The 21,951-nt window shown below is 59.2% G+C and overlaps 1 protein-coding gene, 1 long non-coding RNA gene and 2 other non-coding genes across 9 annotated transcripts; 1 reads left to right on the top strand and 3 right to left on the bottom strand.

Annotated features, from left to right (window-relative positions):
* Positions 1-1,523: 1,523 nt before the first annotated feature.
* On the top strand, positions 1,524-9,374 carry DIPK1B (divergent protein kinase domain 1B). 4 transcript variants are annotated; one of them, XM_033122702.1, is made up of 5 exons: positions 1,524-1,669; positions 5,102-5,236; positions 7,200-7,307; positions 7,395-7,571; positions 8,169-9,374. In XM_033122702.1, the coding sequence occupies exons 1-5, from the start codon at positions 1,607-1,609 to the stop codon at positions 8,979-8,981; spliced, it is 1,296 nt and encodes a 431-aa protein (XP_032978593.1). In that variant the 5' UTR covers positions 1,524-1,606; the 3' UTR covers positions 8,982-9,374. The 4 variants fall into 4 exon arrangements, with proteins under 4 accessions (XP_032978593.1, XP_032978594.1, XP_032978595.1 ...); XM_033122703.1 differs by having other exon boundaries at positions 5,099-5,236; positions 7,245-7,307; XM_033122704.1 differs by having other exon boundaries at positions 5,099-5,236; positions 8,325-9,374.
* A 1,553-nt stretch (positions 9,375-10,927) lies between these two features.
* On the bottom strand, positions 10,928-16,672 carry LOC117031862 (uncharacterized). Of its 3 annotated transcripts, none has more exons than XR_004424637.1 (6): positions 16,462-16,672; positions 15,617-15,704; positions 14,220-14,271; positions 13,734-13,835; positions 12,429-12,463; positions 10,928-12,336 (listed from the first exon to the last, which is right to left on the bottom strand). It is a non-coding gene; the product is annotated as an uncharacterized LOC117031862 (long non-coding RNA). The 3 variants fall into 3 exon arrangements; XR_004424636.1 differs by having other exon boundaries at positions 16,511-16,672; XR_004424635.1 differs by having other exon boundaries at positions 16,515-16,661.
* Positions 14,883-15,026, bottom strand: LOC117032609 (small nucleolar RNA SNORA43). The gene has a single exon (XR_004424784.1). It is a non-coding gene; the product is annotated as a small nucleolar RNA SNORA43 (small nucleolar RNA).
* On the bottom strand, positions 15,784-15,914 carry LOC117032613 (small nucleolar RNA SNORA17). Its single transcript, XR_004424787.1, has one exon. It is a non-coding gene; the product is annotated as a small nucleolar RNA SNORA17 (small nucleolar RNA).
* Positions 16,673-21,951: the final 5,279 nt, after the last annotated feature.

The following is a 21,951-nucleotide window of genomic DNA, read 5'->3' as shown; positions in this document are numbered from 1 at the left end:
TGGGTGTTCCTTTTTGGCCTCACCATGTCCTGCGTTCTTATGTGAGGAGCTGAGACCCTGCAGGTCGTCCCCGCATGACACATGGCGAAGTTGGCAGGATCCCCTGCACTACAGACAGACTGTTAGAAAACTGAAAAGACAAGACATACACCAGGGCAAAATCTTTGCAAACCACATGCTTGATGACGTACTTGTATCCAGAAGATATAAAGAACTCTCACAACTCAACAACAAGGAAATAATTTTAAAAATGGGAAGAAATATTGAAAAGACACTCTGCTAAAGAAGATATATAGGTTACAACTAAGCACATGAAAAAAATGTTCAATGTCATGGGTCATTAGGGAAATGCAAATGACAGCCACAGAGACACCACGCTCCCACACCCTCTAGAACAGGTAGAATTGAGGGCTCAATACCCAGTGTCGCCAGGATGTGGGGCAGCTGGACCCCGCACGCTGCCTTGGGAACTCACACGTTGGGGGACGGAGGAGGACAGCCTGTGGGAAGCGTTTAACAACCTGACCCTACAGCGCAGCGAGCCCTCCTGCACCTACCCCAGTGAAAGGAAAACTGACCTTCCCACAAACACCTGAATACGAAACTTGACGGCAGCTCCGTTGCTGATCAGCCCCAGCAAATCAACTCAAACGTCCTCCAGCGGGTGAAGCGCTAACGAACCCAACCAAGCATCTGTGCCGGGAGGGCTGGCGGCGAGGAAGAGGGGCTGACTTTCCAGGGCGCTCTGCCCAGTGACAAAAGCCGGACCGCAAGGCAATCACTGCCTCACTACACTCGAGTGACATGGAGGGCCAGCCAGAGCTCGCCAGGGCCGGGGCTGCGGGATGGCTTGAAGAAGGGCGTGAAGGGGGCAAGTGGAACAGTCCCGCGTCCTGCACGCCTGGATGTGTGAACACTGGCAGAGCAGAGCTGCACAGTAAAAAAGGTGTATTTTGTTGTATCCCTGTAGAGAATGGAAGAAACAGTCAAACGCCGCCACAGCCTCCACCGCCCCGCAGGCCCGGTGGTGGGGGCGGACCCCGACTCGGGACCTCGCCCCCGACAAGCCCCGGTCCCTGGGCTTCCTGCCCCGCCAGACTTCAACCCAGGGGGCCTCTGCAGGCAGCCAGACTCATCCCCTGCATTCCCTCTGCCGCGGCGCCGCAACAGCCCCGCGGGTGACAGCTCCAGCGTGAGGGGTGGGGAGCGGGTGGCCAGGGCCTGGGCGCCCTCCCCTTTCTCACCCGAGATGGGGGCGCCTCCGCCCCTCCCGCAGTACCGCGGCTCCGCTCAGCGCCCAGACCCTCTGTCCCTCCCGGTCGCGCATCCCTGCAGCGCCTCCTCCCCAGCCCTCCTCTCGGGTCCCCATTCCCTCCCACGCGACCGCGCGCCCCCGCAGCACTCCCGCCCCTCCTTCTCCGCTCCTCCCACGAGCGCCCCCCAGCGCCTCCTCCCTCCGGCCGCTGGCGGAGACGCGCGCCCTCGCGGGGACGCGGCGGGCGGGTGCGCGCGGCGGGCGGCGGCAGCGCGGCCGTTGCGGGCCGGCCCGCGGGGCTGGGGCTGAGGCCGAGCCGAGCCGGGCCCGCGCACCGGTCGGGCGCCCACCATGCGGCGGCTGCGGCGCCTGGCGCACCTGGTGCTCTTCTGTCCCTTCTCCAAGGGCCTGCAGGTAGGCGCACCCCGCCGGGCGCCCACCCCACCCACCCTCAGTGCCCGGGCCGCGGGCGGGCGCGCGGCGTCCAGCCCTGGAGTGGGGGGGGGCGGGGGTCAGGGCCAAATTCAGGACCCTGGGTGTGTGGCCGCTGGAGAAGCTGGAGAGCCGGGAGGGCCCCTGGGGCGGTGTTGCTGGGGCGAGCGGAGGGGCCGGTGGCGCCCATGCTGCGTGGTGGCAGCCCCTGCTCCCAGGGCTGAAGAGGCCCCACCCCCGTCGGGCTGGACCCTGCTCCCAGAGGCCCAGAAAGCACACCGCGTCCGTTCCTCTTTCCTCTAGTTAAACATCAGGTCTGTTTTTCTGTTGTGGAAAACTGGGGACACAGAAATGCTCTAAGAAGGACATAGATAACCTCCCCCTGGGTTATCACCCAGCCAGCCCCAGCTTAGGGTGTGCCCTGAGCCCCCACGATGACCTTGCACAAGTCATGTCCTTGCCAGGGCCCTCCTCTGCAGGGGAGGCCCAGGCTGCCTTGGTGCCAGTCTTTGGGGACCCTGTCACCTCTGCCTCTGGTGGTCTGAGCCTGGCCTACATGAGTCCCAGATCTTCTGGGCCCACCCTGTGACCGCGATGTCCTCCAGGACAGCCCCGGTCAGAGCCATTTTGGGGTCAGGGCAGGATTGTCCCTGCTGGGGTGCTGTCCTTGGCCCAGGGCCCAGCTGGCCTCGGCCCCCCTGCGGGGAGAAGTAGGGAGAAGGGTGGAAGCTGGGAAACAGGCTGGTTACGTGTCTGTGCCAGATGCCCTCCCTGGCCGCGGAAGGCCTCATGGGTGTGGTGCTCGGCCCAGCCCTGGGCCAGCGGGGAGCTGACGGGTCTGAGGGTCCACCTGCACGCGAGGGGTGGACCCTCAGCTCTGAGGGAAGGCCTTGACCAGCTGCAGGGGTGGCCCAGGAACGGCAGATGGGCGGGAGAGGGGTTCTGGCAGGTTCCCAGTGGTCTGAGCCCGGCCTGGTCCCTCTTAGTGTCAGGACAGACTCTGAGCCTCAGTTTCCCCACCTGTGAAACACGCTCCTGGGTCGGTGGTGCACGTGCAGATCATTATGTCATTGCTGTCCCCTGAGTAAGCGTCCTGTCTCCAAGTGGCTCCACCAGGAGCTGGGGTGGGTGGGGGTGAGGTAGGGGAGCAGCTGCATGGGACCCACTGATGAGTAAGTCCCGGGGGCTCACTCACCCACAGGGGTCAGGGACTGCCCCAGCAGGAAGTGCCAAGTGCCTGCCTAAGATGCGGACCTAGGGGTCAGTCAGAGCTAGCCAGGCAGGGACTGTGTACTGGGAGAAAGGCCACCACAAGAAGGCCCAGAGCCTGGGGGGGTCTGGCAGGGGAGTGGGCAGTGTCTGGGCCCCCACCGCCCCACAGGCTCCTGGAGCAATCACGGTGTGAAGCCGAGGGTCCACTTCCGGGTCCAGCACTGGCTATAGCCTGCCCTCCTCCTGCTGCCCCCCTAGGGCCCCAGCCCCAGCTGTTGGGGCCCCCTTGGAACTGAAAGCCCACCCAAGCCCTGCTCACCACCACCTTGGGCGCTTGCACCACCAGCAAAAATCATGGACCTTGTCCAGCCACCACACCCCCAGCTCCCCAGCCCCCCCACCCCGTTTCTCTGCTTTCCTGTTTTTCCTTTTGAACAAATCTGACGGAAACAGACGTGGTGGCAGGGACAAGTGGGCCTGAGGCCCAACCCCTTCACTCTGCTCCAGTGCTGCCCGTCCCCCTGCTCCTCAGTGGCCCCTGAGGCTCCGAGCCCGTCCCCGGAGCTCTCGGGGGTCTTCCCGCTGCAGCCCCTCCCAAGGCAGCCAGCCCCTCCAGAGTAGGTGCCAGGAAGCAGGAGGTGAGGACCTGCCTCTCTTGGAAGAACCATAAAAATGACCACAGCTGCTTGGGCTGGGCCCAAAGGCCCCTGCCCAAGACTCAGTGGGGAGCTGGTGGTCCCATTTTTCGGGGCAGCCCCCAGCCTACAGCTGACCAGGACCCAGGACTAACCAGGCCTGGAGCTGCTAGCTGGCCTAAGGCTGGGGGCGCATGTAGCCAGTGCTGGCAGTGGTGCTCCTCTGGGGGCAGGCGGACCTGAAGCCCCGGGCCCCCTGCTTTGCTGGTCCCTGGGGCTAAGCAGCCCTGTCGGGATGTCTGAGCCCTTGCACGGGACAGCGCCTGACAACCCTGTCCCCTCAGCTGGCCGCTCCTGGACAGCAGCTTGCGAACCTGGGATTTGCCTGGGAGGGGGTTGGGGAAGGGAGGTGGTGCCCTGGAAACCCCGCTTGGGGGATGCATGGGACACGGCACCCCAGCTCACCTACTGCCAGGCTGTGGGGCCCTCACACCCTGATTCCACTTGTCACCTGCGGAAAGCACAGAAGCAGTTCCTGTCACCCTGAACGTCAGGGATAGAGCCTCTGGCAGGGAGTCCAGGGGCTTCGGTCTTATTTATTTATTACTGGAGTAAACCATACATAAGACAAAACGGACCATCTCAACATTTCAGTGCCAGCTCAGTGGCATTAGGCGCAGTCACCCTGTCGTGCGGCCACCACCTCCCTCATCTCCCGGACTTTCTCATCTTCCCAAACTGACACTCTGCCCCCATTAAACACTCACGCCCCTCCCCTCCCCAGCCCTGACCCCCATCTACTTCCTGTCTCTGAATCTGACTCCTCTGGGGACCTCCTGTGAGGGGGTCCTGCAGGGTTTGTCCTTCTGGGACGGGCTCGTTTCACTGAGCACAGTGTCCTCAGGGTCCGTCCACGTGGTAGCGGGTGTCAGGACCTCCTTCCTTTCAGGGCTGTGACATTCCACTGTGTAGAGGGACCCCGTTTGGTGTATCCAGTTCTCTGTTGGTGGACGCTTGGGTTGTGTCCCCACTTGGCAGTACGCTACTGTGTGTATGTGAGGCCGTGTCTCTTAAAGGCTGAAGGGCCGACTGCGGCCGGGACCTGCCCTCTGCACCAGCAGCCTCCAAGCCCCGTCCTCCCTGCTGGCCCCAGTCCAGCCAGAACTTTCCACCCATTGGAGGATAGTGTGTAAGGGTGGTGATTCTCCAACCTGACCTTATGTAGAGGTTACATGTCATTACGAAATTAGAGAGCAAGACAGGAGGGAAATTTGTAAAAAACGTCTTTATTCAGCAAAATAAAGAGTTGCCTAGCTTGTAGCCCTCATTTTGAAATTGATTCTTACCTGCCTGTGTTTTAAAAGTCTGAGAGCCACCAGGCACACGTCCCTACCCTGGAGTGGGTGCACTGAGGTGGGAGAGAGACAGAAGGAAAGACCGGCTCCGGACTCTGGGGCAGGGCGGGTGGGGGCTGACTGGGAGGGGCCGGCGGGAAGGCTGGGGTCTGTGGAAGGGGGTACATGCACCCCAAACGTGGCGCTTCCTCACATCCCTTTTCCCCCAGCAGGGCCGGCTCCCGGGCCTCAGGGTCAAGTATGTCTTCCTGGTCTGGCTGGGCGTCTTTGCGGGTGGCTGGCTGGCGTACGTGCACTACGCATCCTACGTGGAGCTGTGTCGTGGGCACGTCTGCCAGGTGGTCATTGTAAGTGTCCCCTTGGGCCGGGCTTGTAGGCTGACATGGGGCACCTTCGTGCCCAGTGCTGGCACACGGGCAGCGGACTGTCCAGTCTCAGGCACTAGCAGGGTGGATTGAAGATGGATCCGACTGCACGGTGCCTGGCTGCCTCCGGCTGGGTGTGGTGGAGATTGGGGGTGATGGGCGGGGCTGTGGGGAGGCCACTGCAGGGGACCAGGGTGGCTGGGGATAGACAGACCAGCGGGCGGACTCCAGAGCTGTTTGGGAGGGGGACTGGAACAGGCAGATGTTGGTGGCCTTGAGGGCCCCTGCTGGGGACGGGTTCACCAAAGGAGGTGGCAGGGCATGGTCCGCAGAGCCTCCTGCCTGGGGACAGCGCTAAAGTCACTGCTTGCAACTTCTAGAGCGGGGATGTGCAGGAGCCTGTGTGAGCGTGAGTGTGTGAGTGCGAGTGTGATCTGTGTGCTGAGTACCTCCCGGGGGCCCGGCCAGCACCCAGGACGCATCAGCCCACCTCGTGAGGGCTCTCAGCCGTCTCAGAGAGGTTCCACCACTTGTCCAAGACCACAGTGAGGCAGGCAGGACCAGGGGTCATGGAGCGGGTGTTCGCCGGCCGTGGGGGCCTGGCCGGTGCTGCACATTGAGGCCCCACCAAAGCCCAGCCTGCACATGGGAAACGGGCCGGGAGCTGAGGCGACTTGCCTGGAGCCTGATGGGCCGGAGGAGCTCCGGGATGCCGGACACACTGCCCGCCTCAGCTCTGCAGAAGCTCCTCTCCAGCCCTGGTGCCATGTGGTGAGCAGGCTCCTGCCCCTGCTGGCTGGGGCTGGCCTCGGCCACCCAGGGTTTGGGGGGCAGGAGCTGACCCCTTGGGGTGGAGGGCCTCCCTACAGGGTGGTGGAACGAAGGTGTGTAGTTTTTCTTAGTTTTCCTTTTCTATCTTGATGAACGGCTGTCATTTTCATGACGTCACAGCAGATGCCCCTTCACGGTTCACACAGCTGAGTCCCGAACCTGGTGCCCTGGAGGCCGGAGCCCTGAGTCCTGTCCCCGCTCCTCCCCACATGGGTGATGCTGTGTTCTGCCCGCTCCGTTGCCTCTCCTTCCTCCATGCCTGGCTCCACCAAGGGCCTGGGCTCCATGGCAACAGTGATGCACACCCAGGAATTCACCCACCCTGGCTGCAGATGGCCACAGCTCCCCCAGGGGGAAGGGTCTGAGTTGGTCACCTCCCTGCCACGCATCTTCCTGCTAGGGTGGGCCCAGACCCCCAGGATTCAGGGGGCTGCAAGGGGAGGGGCCGGGGCATCAGCCATACCTCATTCCCGCTGAGAGCTTCTCCCTGGGCCTCTGGCTGAAGTGGCCCAGGGGCAGGCCCAGGTGACAGACTGCCCTCGTGGGGGCCAGGCGGGGCCTCCCCACCTCACAGGAGCAGGGTGAGCAGCCGGGTCACATCACGCAGCTGGTGAGCTCCCTCTCAGCAGCTGAAGCCCGCCGCACTGGTGGCCTCTGCACTGTGCACTTGGGCGGGGGGAGCCTGCCTCGCGTCACGGCCCTGCCTCAGCCCACAGCCCACAGCCCACAGCCCACAGGGAAGGGCCCGCGGGATGCAGACAGACCTGACCCGGGAGAAACAGAAACCCGCTCACCAACAGTCACGCCGAGGAGAAGCTTGGCATCTCGTAGGACGGTGGGGACAAGTGGGAGGGGCGGCTTCCAGACCGCAGTGAGCGTAAGGCTCCTGCCAGCTGGGCAGGTGCCAGGCTGTGTGGCTGCAGCCGTCTGGGGGCCCTGTGTCAAGTGCTGTGGCCCAAGAACCAGGGAGCCACTGGCACACATGACCAGGCCTCAGCATGCCCACCCAGGGGCTGCAACACGTAAAGAACGGGGGCAGGGAGGCCCCTCTGGGGGGAGGGCTCAGGCCCGAGTCCCACCCCCCAGGCCACTTCCTGGCACCCCCTCTCCTCAGTGTGACCAGTACCACAAGGGCATCATCTCGGGTTCCATCTGCCAGGACCTGTGCACCCTGCACAAGGTGGAGTGGAGGACGTGCCTCTCCTCCCTCCCGGGCCAGCAGGTAAGCCCGTGGGGGGGCCCGGCGCTCAGAGGCCGAGCTGCAGCGTGAGGGGCACGTCTACACAGACGATCCCTGTGGCCCCCCCAGGTGTACAGCGGGCTCTGGCAGGGCAAGGAGGTGACCATCAAGTGTGGCATCGAGGAGAGTCTGAACTCCAAGGCCGGCTGGGACGCGGCCCCCCGGCGGGAGCTGGTGCTGTTCGACAAGCCCACGCGGGGCACCTCGATTAAAGAGTTCCGGGACATGACGCTCAGCTACCTCAAGGTCAGCTGGCTCTCCTGGGGGCTGTGTCCAGTTTATGCCCAGGGCATGACGCAGGCCGGGTGGGGGCCTTACAGGCCAACCAGGCTACTGGATAGCCCCCAGCTCTAAGCAGACCCTTGCTCAGGGAGCACCCTCTAGGCAGGGAGGACCCCATTCCCCAGGAGCAGCAGTGGGGGACAGCAGGGAGCTCTGAGTGCATGGTGGGGGGGCGGAAGGAGTGGGGCAAGAGCACATGAGAAGTGGCTGGCCCCACCTAGCGGGCTCTCACCTGTGCTGAGGTGCCCACCCCGGCTGTCCGAGCATTGGTGGAGACACAGGGACACAGACCCTGGGAGCAGCTCCAGGAGAGATGCAGGTGGGGTGGTGGTCAGGGCAGGCTTCCAGGAGGTGGCAAGGGGGCCTCCCACGTCCCTGGCTCTCCTCCATCTGTTCGGTTGGAGGCTGGGCTCCCCTAAGCTGGTGGATGTGCCAGGTCCTTCGTGCAGCCCCCCGCCGGCACCCACGTGCTGGGAGGACCACACGAAGGCCGGCATCCTGCCAACTTAGAAACGTGCGGCTCTGAGACGACGGTCTCCCTCTTTTGGCCCCAAATGTCAGGCGAACCTGGGCGACCTGCCCTCCCTGCCTGCGCTGGTCGGACAGGTCCTGCTCATGGCCGACTTCAATAAGGACAGCAGGGTGTCGCTGGCCGAAGCCAAGTCAGTGTGGGCCCTGCTGCAGCGGCATGAGTTCCTGCTGCTGCTGTCCCTGCAGGAGAAGGAGCACGCGTCCCGGCTGCTGGGCTACTGCGGGGACCTGTACGTCACCGAGGGCGCCCCACCCCGCTCCTGGCACGGGGCCGCGCTGCCGCCCCTCCTGCGCCCGCTGCTGCCGCCCGCCCTGCACAGAGCCCTGCAGCAGTGGCTGGGGCCCGCGTGGCCCTGGCGGGCCAAGATTGCCATCGGCCTGCTGGAGTTCGTGGAGGAGCTCTTCCACGGCTCCTACGGGACCTTCTACATGTGCGAGACCACGTTGGCCAACGTGGGCTACACGGCCAAGTACGACTTCAAGATGACCGACCTGCAGCAGGTGGCGCCCGAGGCGGCCGTGCGCCGCTTCCTGCGGGGCCGGCGCTGCGAGCACAGCGCCGACTGCACGTACGGCCGCGACTGCAGGGCGCCCTGCGACAAGCTCATGAGGCAGTGCAAGGGCGACCTCATCCAGCCCAACCTGGCCAAGGTGTGTGAGCTGCTGCGGGACTACCTGCTGCCCGGCGCCCCCGCCGGCCTGCGCGAGGAGCTGGGCACGCAGCTGCGCACGTGCACCACGCTGAGCGGGCTGGCCAGCCAGGTGGAGGCGCACCACTCGCTGGTGCTGAGCCACCTGAAGACCCTGCTCTGGAAGGAGATTTCCAACACCAAGTACTCCTGACGGGCGACTGGGGTCCCCCACCGACCACTCCAGAAGGGCGGCCTGGAGTCTGATGCCAAGGACTGTGACCCCACTCTCAAGGGGCCGCCTGTGGCCCGAGAGAGCCACCCTTACCCTTGGGGCCTCCTCGCTCTTCACCTTGCCACCAGACAAAGGACGGGGCTGCTCAGGTCCAGCCCAGTAGTCCTTGGGATCTCCTGGCAACCAGAACTTGGACAGGCTCACCCTGACGCTCCCTTTCCCCAAGGTGTCCCTCTCTTGATCCCAACAGCCCGGACAGACAAGGACAGACAACCGTTTACCTGGAAGTCGGGAGGCAGGAAGGACCCATGCAGGCCAAGTTGGGTTTTGTTACTTTGAAGATGTAATGTAAATAAATAGGTTTTCTGTGAGTACTCGAGTTCCCCTCACGTCACTCTGGCCCATTCTCTGCTGTGCAGACCACACCCCCAGCAGGTTGGACATGAAGTGGGGGCTGCCCTTGCCTTCAGTAGAGAAAATGTGTGGGCTTCTCAGGGTCACGGCTGCTGGAGGCCTCAGCAGGGGGTCCCAGAGCCCTGCCTGACCCTTCAAAGCCCTACAGCCAGCCTGGGGATGGGACAATTAACTGGGACGGGCTGGTGTGTGACAGGCTGCTGCAAGCTGACCTTCATTTTTGGTTTCTGAGGTCCCCGAGGGCCAGAGCCCGCCTGGATTATGGTATGACCGACAAGGGACGTGTGGACGGAGCCTGGGACCAACAGGAAAGGTTCTAGCAACAAGCGGGAAAGCAGATGTGATCTATCCGCTAACCACCTTCTGTAATACCTGCTGCTTAGAACAAAGCCGCATCCAGGAAGTCTGCGTTCAGGAACCACTGCGTGTGAAGCCCATTACCTGGGAAAGAGTCCAGATCTCCTCCCTGCCCCTCCCCAGCAGGAAGCCCTCCACCCAGGAGCCCGATGCCCCCCCCTCCACACCTCCCTCCTGTTCCGGCCTCCGCTCATCAGACTGAGGAAAAGGCACGTCAAGACACTGTATTCAGGACCAGTTCAGTCTCATTTTGCCATCTTTCCTTGAAGAAAAATGCATCAAACAAATCCTTAAACTCAATTTTTGCTTGAAACAATTTTCAAATTTCAACCATAATGACACATTCTTAGTACTCGTACACCTCATCCTAAACACGTCAAAATAACTTTCTCCAGCTGGATTTCTCCCTTGTGGGGGGGGGGAACATAATCCAAACGCAGTAAAATAGAGTTTAGGACCACGGGCTCCGAGAGTGTAGTTGCCTCGAACACAGGCCTGAACTACACAGGTCCACTTACGCGTGGATTTTTTTTCAATACATCGGAAATTGTTTCCTGAGTTTGCAACAATTTGAAAAAACACACAAACTGTAGCCTAGAAACACTGGAGAAATTAACAAGTTAGGTGTCCTGAGTACATCGAATTACATCGACGCTGGCCTGTCTTGTAATGGCAGTTCTTGCATTCACTGTTCAGTGCAGAACCATGACCTGAGTAACACCAGGGGACCCGTAAGTGCTCCCACGAAGTCAACATTACAAGGAAATGTCCCGTGGTGGGGTCTGCAGCAGCGGTCCCCATCTCAGGGTCAAAGAATCCAGCCGAACGAGCTGAAACAAACATACGAAGCCGCTGCTGCAGCAATGCCAGCAGGCGTGAAAGGTGTGAGAACTTGCATTTCAGGAACTACCCTTGTGTTGAAAATGCAGCTTTCATGTGGGTGCAGGCTTGCACACCTATAGACTCTTACTGATTCGAGAAAAAGCAACTTAAATGTGACAACTTAAAGTGAAAGGGAGGTGAAGGATCTAAAGCTAGAGAATTTAATGCCAGCAAAGGATGGTCTGATAATTTTAGAGGTTTGGCTCAGTCCAGATAACAGGCAAGTAGGCTCTGCTGACCAGGCGGCAGCAGACGGGTTCCCAGACATACACCATTAAGATCTGCCTCAATAGACTTTTAACGCAGCGCCAAGTCACAGAGGACATTAGCAAGGCAGAGAAGTGAGCACCACGATTTAAGGCAGACGGGCTGTTATGCAAACGCGGTCGGGTTCGTGGGCCCAGCCCTCATCTGTAAGGCTCACCTGAACCTTGAAGGGGAAACACCAGCTACCAGTGGTGGTCGTACACGGTGGGGACGAGAACCCTTTTCTGGATTCGTTCCATCAATGCTTTGTCCCCAGTCGGAAGTCTAATGCCTCGCCTCTAAGAAACTGCTTTTTAAAGGCCTTCTCACGTGGGCCGTGCCCCTGGCCCCCAGAACCCACGAACCCAACACAAAGGCGTCAGAAAGGTCTGGCTACGTGTCCCCCACACCCTCTCCAGAGCAGGGGTCCCAGGGACCTGTGAGGCCGGCTACACACGGTCTCCATGTAAGTCTGGAGGGTGACACCACCGCAGATGCCATCGCTGTTCAATTACAATGTTCTTTGAGGAAGATTAATGGCAACGCGTTTCGACTGCAGTCATTTTCAACATTCCCTGTGTTCCTTAATCACACCCGTATGTCATTACACCGAGCCCTCCTTAGGCCCCCCCGAGAGAGCAAGACCAACCCGCTCCCTCCCTCAACTCGAAGACCTCCGCGACCCCGTCCCCTGCCAGCTAATAAGCTTGTCAGCCATGTCGCTGTGTCATCACCCAAGTAGCCTTTAGATCCTTCGCTTGGAACATCATGTGCGCGACTTGAACACAAGCAGACAGCCTGTCCTCACAGGCGTAAGGTGAGTAATACGTAAAAGCAAAGTTAGTTTTCTTATGCTTTATAACTGCTTCCAGAGAATAACACTGCACAGAATGACTCTCCCAACTGGAAACTGCGTGTCAGCCGGTCGCCATAGGTAAATTTCATAAAAGCGGGAGTTTCCCATAGTGCATGAGTGTGACCAGTATGCACAGTGCACATTTTACACGCATGCACGCGTGTGCAGGCCAGGCTGCTGTGAAGCACTGTTCTGGCTGCTTCCTCGTCAATGCACGGAATCTCAAGGCTTGTAAATAAACATGGCTCACTTTATTGTAACAGCACAGTGTGTGATACATGCCACCCTCACAACACGCGTGTGAACGGGCTGCGGATGTCATCGGGGAAACTTCCGGACAGGTTGGTTACTACTAAAGGAAATTCACGGCTGAGCACACAAGACTGCTTTCAACACCGACATCCCGACCAAAATGATTTTAGGAGCCTGCAGGTCTTCCTGGGAGGACACCGCTCAGGGCCACACCTGTTCCAGCTGACAGGCCCGCGGGCTGTTGGGAGGGGCAGGCAGCACCTGTCCCCCTGGTTCTCCTCTCTCCAGAACTGAGACGCCGCCTAGGCTCACCCAGCGGATGCCCACCTGCAGAGAGAAAACCAGCCAGTCCCGAAGTGACCCACCAACAGTCCGCCCGCTGCTAGACGACAGCCCTCCCACCTGGTCCAACGCCTTACCTTGGGACGGAGACCTCAGGACAGCAAGACGGCCTCTGGAATGCAAGAACATGGCTGCTGAAGACTCCTCAGCCCTCTCCCCGAGACGTGCCCAGCCCGGCTCCCTCTTCTCAACACTTCACTCACCACCCAGTTTCTAGTGGAATTCACCCACGTCAAGAGTCAACAGACCCAGCCTCGTCAAAGTTCAAAGACCAAAAAGAAAGTCCCAGCTCTAAGAAAACAACCTTCTGACTGAAGCAAGGTTCTACTCAGTTACCAACGAGGGCGGGCACCGAGCGGGCCACCCGTCATCGTCCTCCGGTAACCAAGCCCACTAACTCCCTGCAATTTCAAAAGCCACAGGAAATCAAGGGTCTAACACGAGAAAGGGGGGCAAACACTAGTGGCTGCTCAGCAATAGCAGGAGTAGCCAGAAGATCAAGCACACTGTTCTCGTAACAAAGGTGCTCCCTCCCAAAACTTGAAGGAAGGGCCATCCACATAAAGGACAAACGACACTCAACCCTGCCAGCCTGCGGTGAGCACTGGACACGCTGTGGTGGGCAGCCCCTCCACCTCAGCGCTGGCCGGCGTGACCAGCAGTGATGTCCCTCCCCAGCTGCCCCGTTATGAGGACCCTCAGCTGTCTTTGGAAGCGGCTCTTCCTGCCCCGGCCAGACTTCAGATGGCACAGCCCCGTGAGAAACCCAGCCAGGCGCTGACCCACAGAGCTGTCTCAGGGCACCAAGTTTCTGGGCAATTTGTACTTAGCAACAAGTAACCAACACATCATCTAACAGATGAGGTGACAGAGGCCAGCCCACAGGCTACCCTGCCTCACCAAAAGATGGACGCTTTGCCATCACCCAGCTCTGCCTGACAAGGTCAAGGGTGGCACTTACCGTGTTTCCCCCAAAATAAGACCTAGCTGGACAATCAGCTCTAACGCATCTTTTGAAGCAAAAATTAATATAAGACCCGGTCTTATAGTAAAAGAAGACCGGGTCTTATATACACCCCCGTCGCCTGGAAGTGAGATGTGCCTTTATGACGGCCACCGGCAAGCACCGACACGCAGCACGAGTGCCGCAGCGGAGTCCAGACAACAGAAAAGCCGAGTCAAGCCTCCCCAAGAGCATCGCAGGAGATGGGTGCAACACCCCACCCTAGCTGGTAGGATGGAGCCTTTCCCAAGTCAAAGGCTCACCCTCCTTTTCCAGGTGGCTAACCAGCTCCAACCAGCCAGTGACCCCCGACTCCTCCCCCAAATGAGAGAAATTCCATCCTCAGTCCTCAGCCGCCCCCTCCCCCACCCCCACTTACCTGTCCTGAAGCAAGTCGTGGAGTGACAGCCTGCACGTAGTCTATTCCACCGACCAGCTGCTGGGCACGGAGCGGGCCCACGCCCTTGCGGGACCTCTGGATCTGAGAAATGCAAGACGGTGAGCCCTGGCCTGGCTCTCCTGCTTTAACCAGATGCCCCGGACAAGCTTCAGGGAACCCAATCTGTGGACCCCCAAACCACACCGTAAGTGGTTTTCTGATGTGATTCTACAGCAGGGCTTGTCAACCGCAGCACTACGAACATTTGGGGCCCCATTGCTCACTGCAGGACATGTGGCAGCACCCCTCATTCCTGCCCACCTGATGTCCCCAGACAGTACCATGTGCCCTGGGAGGGGCACACAAATCGCCCCTGGTTGAGAACTACTCATCTATAACTTTTGTCCAACCCTCACACTAAACACTTTAGGAAATGCAAAACGTCTGTTTTTTATAATAAAAATATGAAACCAGGGAGTTTCTTACCTCCAGCAGACGGCCCGAGGTCTTGTCAGGCTGTGATGGCCGATCTCTCCCCCTGCAACGGGACAAGGACAGCCTGGTTACACCTGCCACTCCAGCAGGCTACCAAGAATGGCCCCCACACGCCCCAGTGCCCTGGTGTGTACAGTCACTTACCAGGTGAGGGACGCCACACGGGCCCTAACTTCCATCTCAACAGGACAAATGCCCGGAGTGAAGCTCGGCACTCCTCCCAGTCCCCGAAAATGCTCTGCTTGTCTCAAGGGTCCCCAGAGCATGGGTGTTCATGGGTGACATGTCTCCCGACCCTCCACCCTGGGCCCTGCAGGTTCCCAGAGAATTATGACGGGGACAGGGCACCGTCGTACCAGCTCAGCACTTCTTAGCCACGATGCACGTCACACTTGCCCAAGGCCTGCTGAAAAGCCCCTCCCCAACTTACAGAATGCCCATTTCCAGGAGGGAGACCCTCTCCCGTTGCACCCCAAGTTTGCCTTGTGTACACACACACACCCCCTCATTTAATCCTCACAACAAGCCTCATTTCACATATGCAGAAAAGGAAAAAGTGTTCAGGGTCTCACCCGGGGTTCCCAATGAAAAGCCTGAACACATTCTGGCTACACGTGCACGTGGAACAAATGCTACCTTGCTGGTGGTTCGAAGGAATGTTAGGCTACAAACCATTCTTAGTGCTCACTGTTCTGAGCACTGAGCGTAGAAATAGCCACTTCCTCTTTGCCCCGACGTCACAGGTGCAGCACAGCAGCTGCACCCGTGGTGCTGCCAGTCCAGCATCTGCAGGGCAGCCCTTCTCACCCAGCAGAGAGCCAGGGTTCCAAGTACTAAACTTTATGCGCCCCCGGCCTCCATTCAGTGTTTAAAACTCCTGAAGCTGCCACTGACCAGGGAATCTACCTTTTCCACTGTCACCTTCAGATCCCCAACGGGCAGCCCAACGTGGAGGCAAGAGAGCTACTAGTGAGGTGCTGACCAATGGATCAGAGCCACAAAACAAGAGGGGAAGGTGGCGGCACAGGAAACAAGCAGTGCCCTGGCATTCTGAAAATTCTCACATGCTGGAGAAAGCTAAGGTAGCTGGCCTGCGGAGCTGTCTGTCAAGTTTAAATCCTGCAACTTGATCTGAGGTTTCTGGCTGCACAGTCCATAAACTTGTTTGAAGAGACAGAGTAGCTAGAACCACGAGGAGCAAGAGACAGAGAACCACAAATACTTTGTAACATTTAAACGGACATAAAGTAATCTGAACTATCTGACCATTAGGTGACATTCAGCTTACCCAGAAAGAAAAATTTTGGTGCCACCCTCCCTTTGTGTCATCCAATGTGACAGGTAAGGAACACTCAGATCTTCAGCAAATCGGCCTGAAACCTACTCACCTTTTCTGCTCATCCCGGAGCCAGTGACCCAGTCCTACCTCCTGCTGTCAAATGCACGACAACCTCGTGATCTGAGGCCAGCCACGAACTAGAAAAGAATTAAAAGAGCTTTTACTCAATAGGCTTCAGGTTGCCAGGACACACCAACAGCCCAATGCACTCTGCCAAGTGTCAGACTATTAACCATCCAGACGTTCACGGACCAGAACGCTGAGCGTAGGCCAGCCTTTCTTCTCTCTGCCACCTAATGACACAAATGTGACACAGCAGCCACATCTGCAACGCCTCTAGGGGCAGTGTACATGGAATATCAACTATCTCAAGCTTTTATTCCCTGACCCTGTGGATACAGGGTCGACGAGTCCCTGACAGTCACCCAGAAGGGCTGAATTTGCAAGTCATCCCTCGGGGTGAACCTGTTCTCACCCCAGACCCCAGGAGGCCCTTCCAAGCACTTAGTTTACAGGAGGCCAACTCCCCAGAGAAAAAAATGAAATCACCGTGTAAGAAACACAAGGAAGCGCTCAGCCGCCGTCATCCACTGCGCACACGGACGATCAAGGGACCAGAACTACGAATGCGGTTACCTCTTCCCCCAGCCACCTGGCTAAGCGGTAGCACTGACACCCGCTATGCAACTCGGAAACCGCTGACTTCTAGACAGAACCCAGCGAGCAGTGAGTCAACCCATCTTTTAAGTCAAAACAGGTTGCTAGAAACATCAAGTCATTCCCTCCACGTCTGATGGTCAGAGGTGGGAAGAACTCCTCCCCGTCCACTCCGGGCAGCCGCGTGGATGGATGGTGGGGGGCGGGGCACGGCACGTTTCCCAAACGTCGATTCACCTATGAAACTAGCGCTAACCCGCCCGGCTTCCTGAACGAGGCAGCGAACCTACGGGTGAGACGGGTCCCTTGCCGTTCCGGACCCCATTCCTCCACGTCCCCGCCCGAGGGTGCGTTCCTCCTGGAGGCCACGGCAGCAGGCGCCTCCTCCCGCCCGCGCGGCAAGGCCTGGGAGCAGCGGGGCGGTGGGGCGGGGCCGGCTGCCGTCGCCTGCGCCAGGACAGCGAGGCCGCGCGGGCCGCCATCAGCGCCGCCGCCCGCGCCGCCGCCCGGAAAGAACGCGCGAGCGCGCGCCGCGCCTTTTATAGGGCCTACGGCGGCCCGCGCGGGCCACGCCGCGCCAGCCCGAGCCCGCCGCCCTCGCCGCAGCGCCCTCCAGCGGGCCTTCCCTTTGCTGGCGCCGGGCTCCCTGGTCTCGTACCCTGGGCCCTTCCCGGGGCCAGCCGGGCCGGGAGGGCCCCCGTCTGCCCGCGTCTGCGACACGGTCCGATGGGGGCGAGCCCCGCGCAGCCCTGGCTCCTCCTCGTGTAGGGGTGAGACCCTGCAAAATGGGGATCGCAGTGGGACCTACCTCCCCGTGAGTGGCATGGCTGCATGACTCAACCTGTGAAAAGCACTTAGAACAGTGGATTCAGGGTATATGAGGTCTGACAATTACATTCACAAACATCCTAGAAAAAGTGCTGCATATCTCATTGCTGAATATCAGTGCAGTCACCTCGTTGGGAAGCTATGCACTGACACCAGCTATGATTGTGCCGTCTGTGCCCAGGACAGCCCCCAAAGGTGGAGGCTCCCCTTGAGGACACAGCAGATTACGCGAGGGAGGGTGCCCCTCACTCGTTGGCAGGTGGATTACATTGGACCCCTGCCTAAGGCCCGCAATGCGATATACGCGTTTACAGCAGTGGACACTGCTACGGGATTGATGTTTGCTTGGCTGTGTCCGGCTGCAGATCAGCGGCATACAGTGGTCGCTCTTACACGGCTGTGCGCCCTCTATGGGCGCCCCCAAGTCATTGAAAGTGACAGGGGTACCCATTTTATGGGGCAAGAAGTGCAGCGCTGGGCTGCCAGGATGGATGTGCAATGGTTGTTTCATGCTCCGTATAACCCACAGGCAGCTGGCATGATTGAACGCTATAACGGCCTTTTGAAGCAAGGCCTCCGCGTGTCAAAACACCCTCCCACGATGCGTGACTGGGCCTCGTGTTATGGGATGTCCTGAGAGTCCTGAATGAGAGACCACGGAAGGGAGGGCCGGCACCAGTAGAAGCTCTGCTACATCGAACAGCTGCGCCCATTGAATTACAAGTTACCACCAGTGAGACTCTGTTAAAACCAGGCTACGGCAGGAATGGAAACATTTTGCTGCCAGCACCCACATGCTTGAAAGCAGGGGAACGGCAGCAACGGACTTGGCCCTGGTGGGTCAAAAGCCCCCACTGTCAGTGGTTGGGCCTGATAGCCCCATGGGGGGCCGGTTTGACTCATGATTTGCAAGTGACGCCAGGGGTGGTGGCTGAGTGGCTGTAGTATACGAAGGTCCTGATACCGGGATGATTTTGCGGGGAGACTGTGTGCTCTCACTATGGCCTATTATGGGGTCCCCTGTTCTATTACATGTTGAAACTATGCAAGGGACCCCAAGCACTGTCATAAAGGTCTGGTACCACAAACCGGGAAAGGTGCCAGTGGCAGCAACCCTCCGTTCCCAGGACAAAAAGCTAGCGTGTATCCTCCCAGATGGAAGGGATTTGCCATTGTTGGTTCCTAAGACTACCATTTCTTTTCGTCTGTAGGTGTCAATAGGCTAATATGGCACAGGGACCCTCGCGGAAGACGCTTGTCGCGTAGATTGTGAGGCGAGACCCTGTAGGGGTGGAGTGTGGGGGGCAGAGCCCCAAAAAGCAGTTTCCAGGCTCTCGGCCTCACATAGAAAGGTGCTGGCTCAGGTAGTAAATGGCCGTCGACTGTGATCAAATGGCCAGCAGCTGTGGCTAGTTGGCCGTTAGCTGTAACCAGTGAGCAATTGGCCACTAATATAACTGCTGTGGCTACGCTAGCAAAAGAAGGGGGGCTAGCAAGAAGATGGTGGCTGAGCCTGCAAATGGCGTAGTGAGGGTTGAGAATTGTGTTGCTCCTGGTTCCTGTGTCTCCAACCCAGCCGCCAGTGACAGTATAGTGGTGTGACTCCCCTACCTATGGCTCCGTGGGTGTTCCTGTTTGGCCTAGCCATGTCCTGTGTTCTTGTGTGGGGAGCGGGAGCAGAGACCCCGCATGATACCCTGCATGACAAACTCCCTCACAGACAGTGCCCTGTGAGCTGGCGCAGTGTCGTGATGCAAGAGCCATGAATTGTTGGCGAAAAGTTCAGGTCGTTTTTGTCTAACTTTTTCATGCAGCCTTTTCAGCACTTCCAAATAATAAACTTGGTTAACTGTCCAGTGGGTACAAATTCATAATGAATAATCCCTCTGATATCAAAAGAGGTTAGCAACATCAGTGCAACAAGTTCATGACCTTAATTGTCAGACCCGGTATGGTCCCTGCTATGACGGCTGGTGGGACTGGCTGACCCCCGATTAGAATGGAGGCCGTGAGGGCGTCACATCTACCGTACCTGCTATGATGTTTGGTGTTATTGGCTGATTCCCTGACTAGAATGGAGGCCGTGAGGGCATCACATCTAAGGTCCCTGCTATGACGGCTGGTGGGACTGGCTGACCCCTGACTGGGACGAAGGCTCGGGAGGGCGGGGATTTTTGTCTGCTCTTGTCACTGAATTATGCTAAATGCCGGAAAAGTGCCTGCACACAGGAAGGGCTTCATGGAATGAACGAACCCCAACCAGCACCTTACAGATACCGGCGTGGATCTGGGGCCGCTCAGCCAGCCCCCAGGGATCCGGCTATGAGTGCAGGGGCCCCAGACCGAATCTGGAACCTCCATTCAAATGGGAGGACAGTTTTACCCGAGGGCACAGGACAGGGAGGTTTGAGGCAGAGAGCAGCTGGGTGGGGGAGAGGAAGAGCCTAAGTAAGGACCAGCACAGCCCTGGGCAGCCCTTCCCGCAGGGCCAGGCCTAGGTCAGCACTTTCCCCAGAGTCCTGACTACCCTGGGAGGTTGGTCCTCTCAGCACCCGTTTTCTCACCAGCAAACTGAGGCTCAGAGGTGAAGTGACTCCCGAGACACACAGAGCAGGTGGGCGGGCAGCCACGGTGCTGTGGGGGTGGGGTGATCACCTTTTGAACAGCAGGTCCAGGACCTGCTGGGTGGTGATGAAGGTTCGGTAGGTGCACAGGAAGATGGTGACATAGGAGAGGTCACGGCTCTGGAAGGCAGGCACCAGGTGCTCCACCAGCTTCTCCAGCGTACCTGCCTTCACGGTGCGCACCTTGCAGGTGTCATACAGGTTCAGGGCCGACTTTTTCACACTGGGACTAGTTCTCAGACAAAGGAGGGGCAGTTCAGAAAACATGAACAGTACAAAACACCCAGTCTGTTGGTCTGGATAATCTTAAATGTGTGAAAAGTGACTTTGGACCTAGTCAAGGCTGTGGCTGGATGGCAGGAGGGTCCCAGACTCCATGAGCTCAGACTCTGGCCACTGAGGAGGCAAAGCCCTGGGCTGCACCCTGGGCCGTGTCTGGGCAGGAGGCCTTCCTGGCCATCTCCAGGCCCTGCTTCTGGAGACCCGCCACCGCACTCACCGGGAGCTCCCGGGGCCGTTGCTGGGGGCATGGGGCTCCTGTCCTCACCCACTCTGGCCCCAAATCCCGAGCCAGGCTCTTCCAGGCCCTTCCTCTGCTCTGGTGGCTGCAACTTATCCCCGCAAGACACCAGCTGTCAGGGCACGGCCCTGAGGTCAGGTCTAACGGGGCGTGTCAGACACTATGGCAGCAGGACGGGAGGACGCAGGAGGCCAGCTTTGGGCACAGTCTCCTTCGGCCACTTCTGGGCTCTTGGGGTTCATCTCCACGGTGGCAAACTTGGAGGTCCCCTCCTGCCAGGGTGGAGGCCATGCTCCCCACCCTTTACCTGAGCCTCTCTGAGACCTCCCCAGCTGGCTTCTCCGCGTCACCATCCTGTCAGTTCAGAAGTGGCCCTCAGGCCCTCCCTGGCTGCTCATCCAGGAGCAGCCCCCACCCTGGCTCTGTGCCCCATAACCCTGTACTTCCTCTAGGACCTTAACCCCCTGGAATTGTCCCACTCACTTGGGTGCACTGATCCAGTCACCCACCTGGTGGGGGCCACCCCTGCCTGATTCGTTCTGTTCCCAGCACCCCTAGAACTCGAGCACAAGTGACCAATACAAACTCCTGGATCCCTGCTGGTCACCGGGGCATGTCTGGGGCAGGTTCCAGGGAGACCACTGGGGGACAGAGGATGACAGGGGCCAGGCAGGCCATCAGCGTGGTTCCCGTGGGGTTGTGGAGTGGGTGCTGCTCCAGGCAGGCAGTCAGCATCTTTGGGCCTGGACACCCCATCCACCTTCTCCCAGGGCTGCTCCCCTCCACCCCTCCCCTTGGTCTAGGATGAGAATGGGGGCCAGTCCCACGTCTCGTCTTTGTGCCTCCCTGTGAGTCACTGTCCTGCCCAGGCCGGGAGCCACCTGTGACATCCTGAATGGCCTGCTTCTGAAGGGTGGCACGGACCCTCTGCCACCCTCAGCCTCGGGAGGTCCAGGAACCCCCATTCAGTTGGGAAGCAGTTTTATCTTGTGTCCTGATGTCAAATGTCTCGGCTGCCCCCAGCTGGCCTCTGGAGCTCTGAGGGACAGGGTGCCCAGCCAGCTCTCTCCATCGGAACTCCGCTTGGGGACATGTGACCTGCATACATCCAGGCCCATATCCTACGGTGTCAAACCCCTCAAAACACACCTGCCTGTACACTTGCATTTGCATATTTCAGGCTTGCAAATTAAAATCATGCTGGTCACTCAGTGGTTTCAAAGTGGCATCCAATTCCCTGCACCATCCACACCATGAGCCATGACACCCCCACCCCCACCCGACAGGAGCAGCCGAGCGGACACCTGGGACTTGTCTTCCTGTCTCCTGTGTGCTCTGCAGGACCTGAGCTGACACATGTGTCGTGTGTCCATCCACACAGGGCCACCCTGTCCCAGACGCCGCTGTCCAGACATTCCCCAGCAACTTCACGCAGCACAGATGCTGAGAGCCATGAGGGCTCCTGGACAGAGGGCCCACGCCTCACCCCAGAAACACAAGCGCTACCAGGGAAGGCCTGTGAGTGAGCACTGAGAAGTCCCAGTAGGCAAGGGCCCCTGGTCTTTTCTGACCAGAGAGGGTGCCCATTTAGGTGTCCCAGGCTGGCCTGGCCTGTGGGTGGGTCACGAGGGCCTCCAAGCCCCAACAATGAAGATGGTAGTCTCGAGGGGCAGCTGGCACCTCTGCTGTCCCTACGCCTGCTCATCTCCTTGAAGCTCAAGGACCCTGAGGGCAGGAACCTTATGTGCTCCACAG

The sequence above is a fragment of the Rhinolophus ferrumequinum genome, chromosome 12 (assembly GCF_004115265.2).
Source record: "Rhinolophus ferrumequinum isolate MPI-CBG mRhiFer1 chromosome 12, mRhiFer1_v1.p, whole genome shotgun sequence".
Lineage (NCBI taxonomy): Eukaryota > Metazoa > Chordata > Mammalia > Chiroptera > Rhinolophidae > Rhinolophus > Rhinolophus ferrumequinum.
Note: the sequence above shows the minus strand (reverse complement) of the source record. Positions and strands in the feature narration are given on the sequence as shown.

Excerpts from the sequence above, each read along its gene's own strand:
- DIPK1B (XM_033122701.1), top strand. The coding sequence starts at position 1,607 with ATGCGGCGGCTGCGGCGCCTGGCGCACCTGGTGCTCTTCTGTCCCTTC. Across the intron at positions 1,670-5,098 it reads CCTTCTCCAAGGGCCTGCAG|CAGGGCCGGCTCCCGGGCCT; the intron begins GTAGGCGCACCC and ends CTTTTCCCCCAG. Across the intron at positions 7,572-8,168 it reads TGACGCTCAGCTACCTCAAG|GCGAACCTGGGCGACCTGCC; the intron begins GTCAGCTGGCTC and ends CCCAAATGTCAG.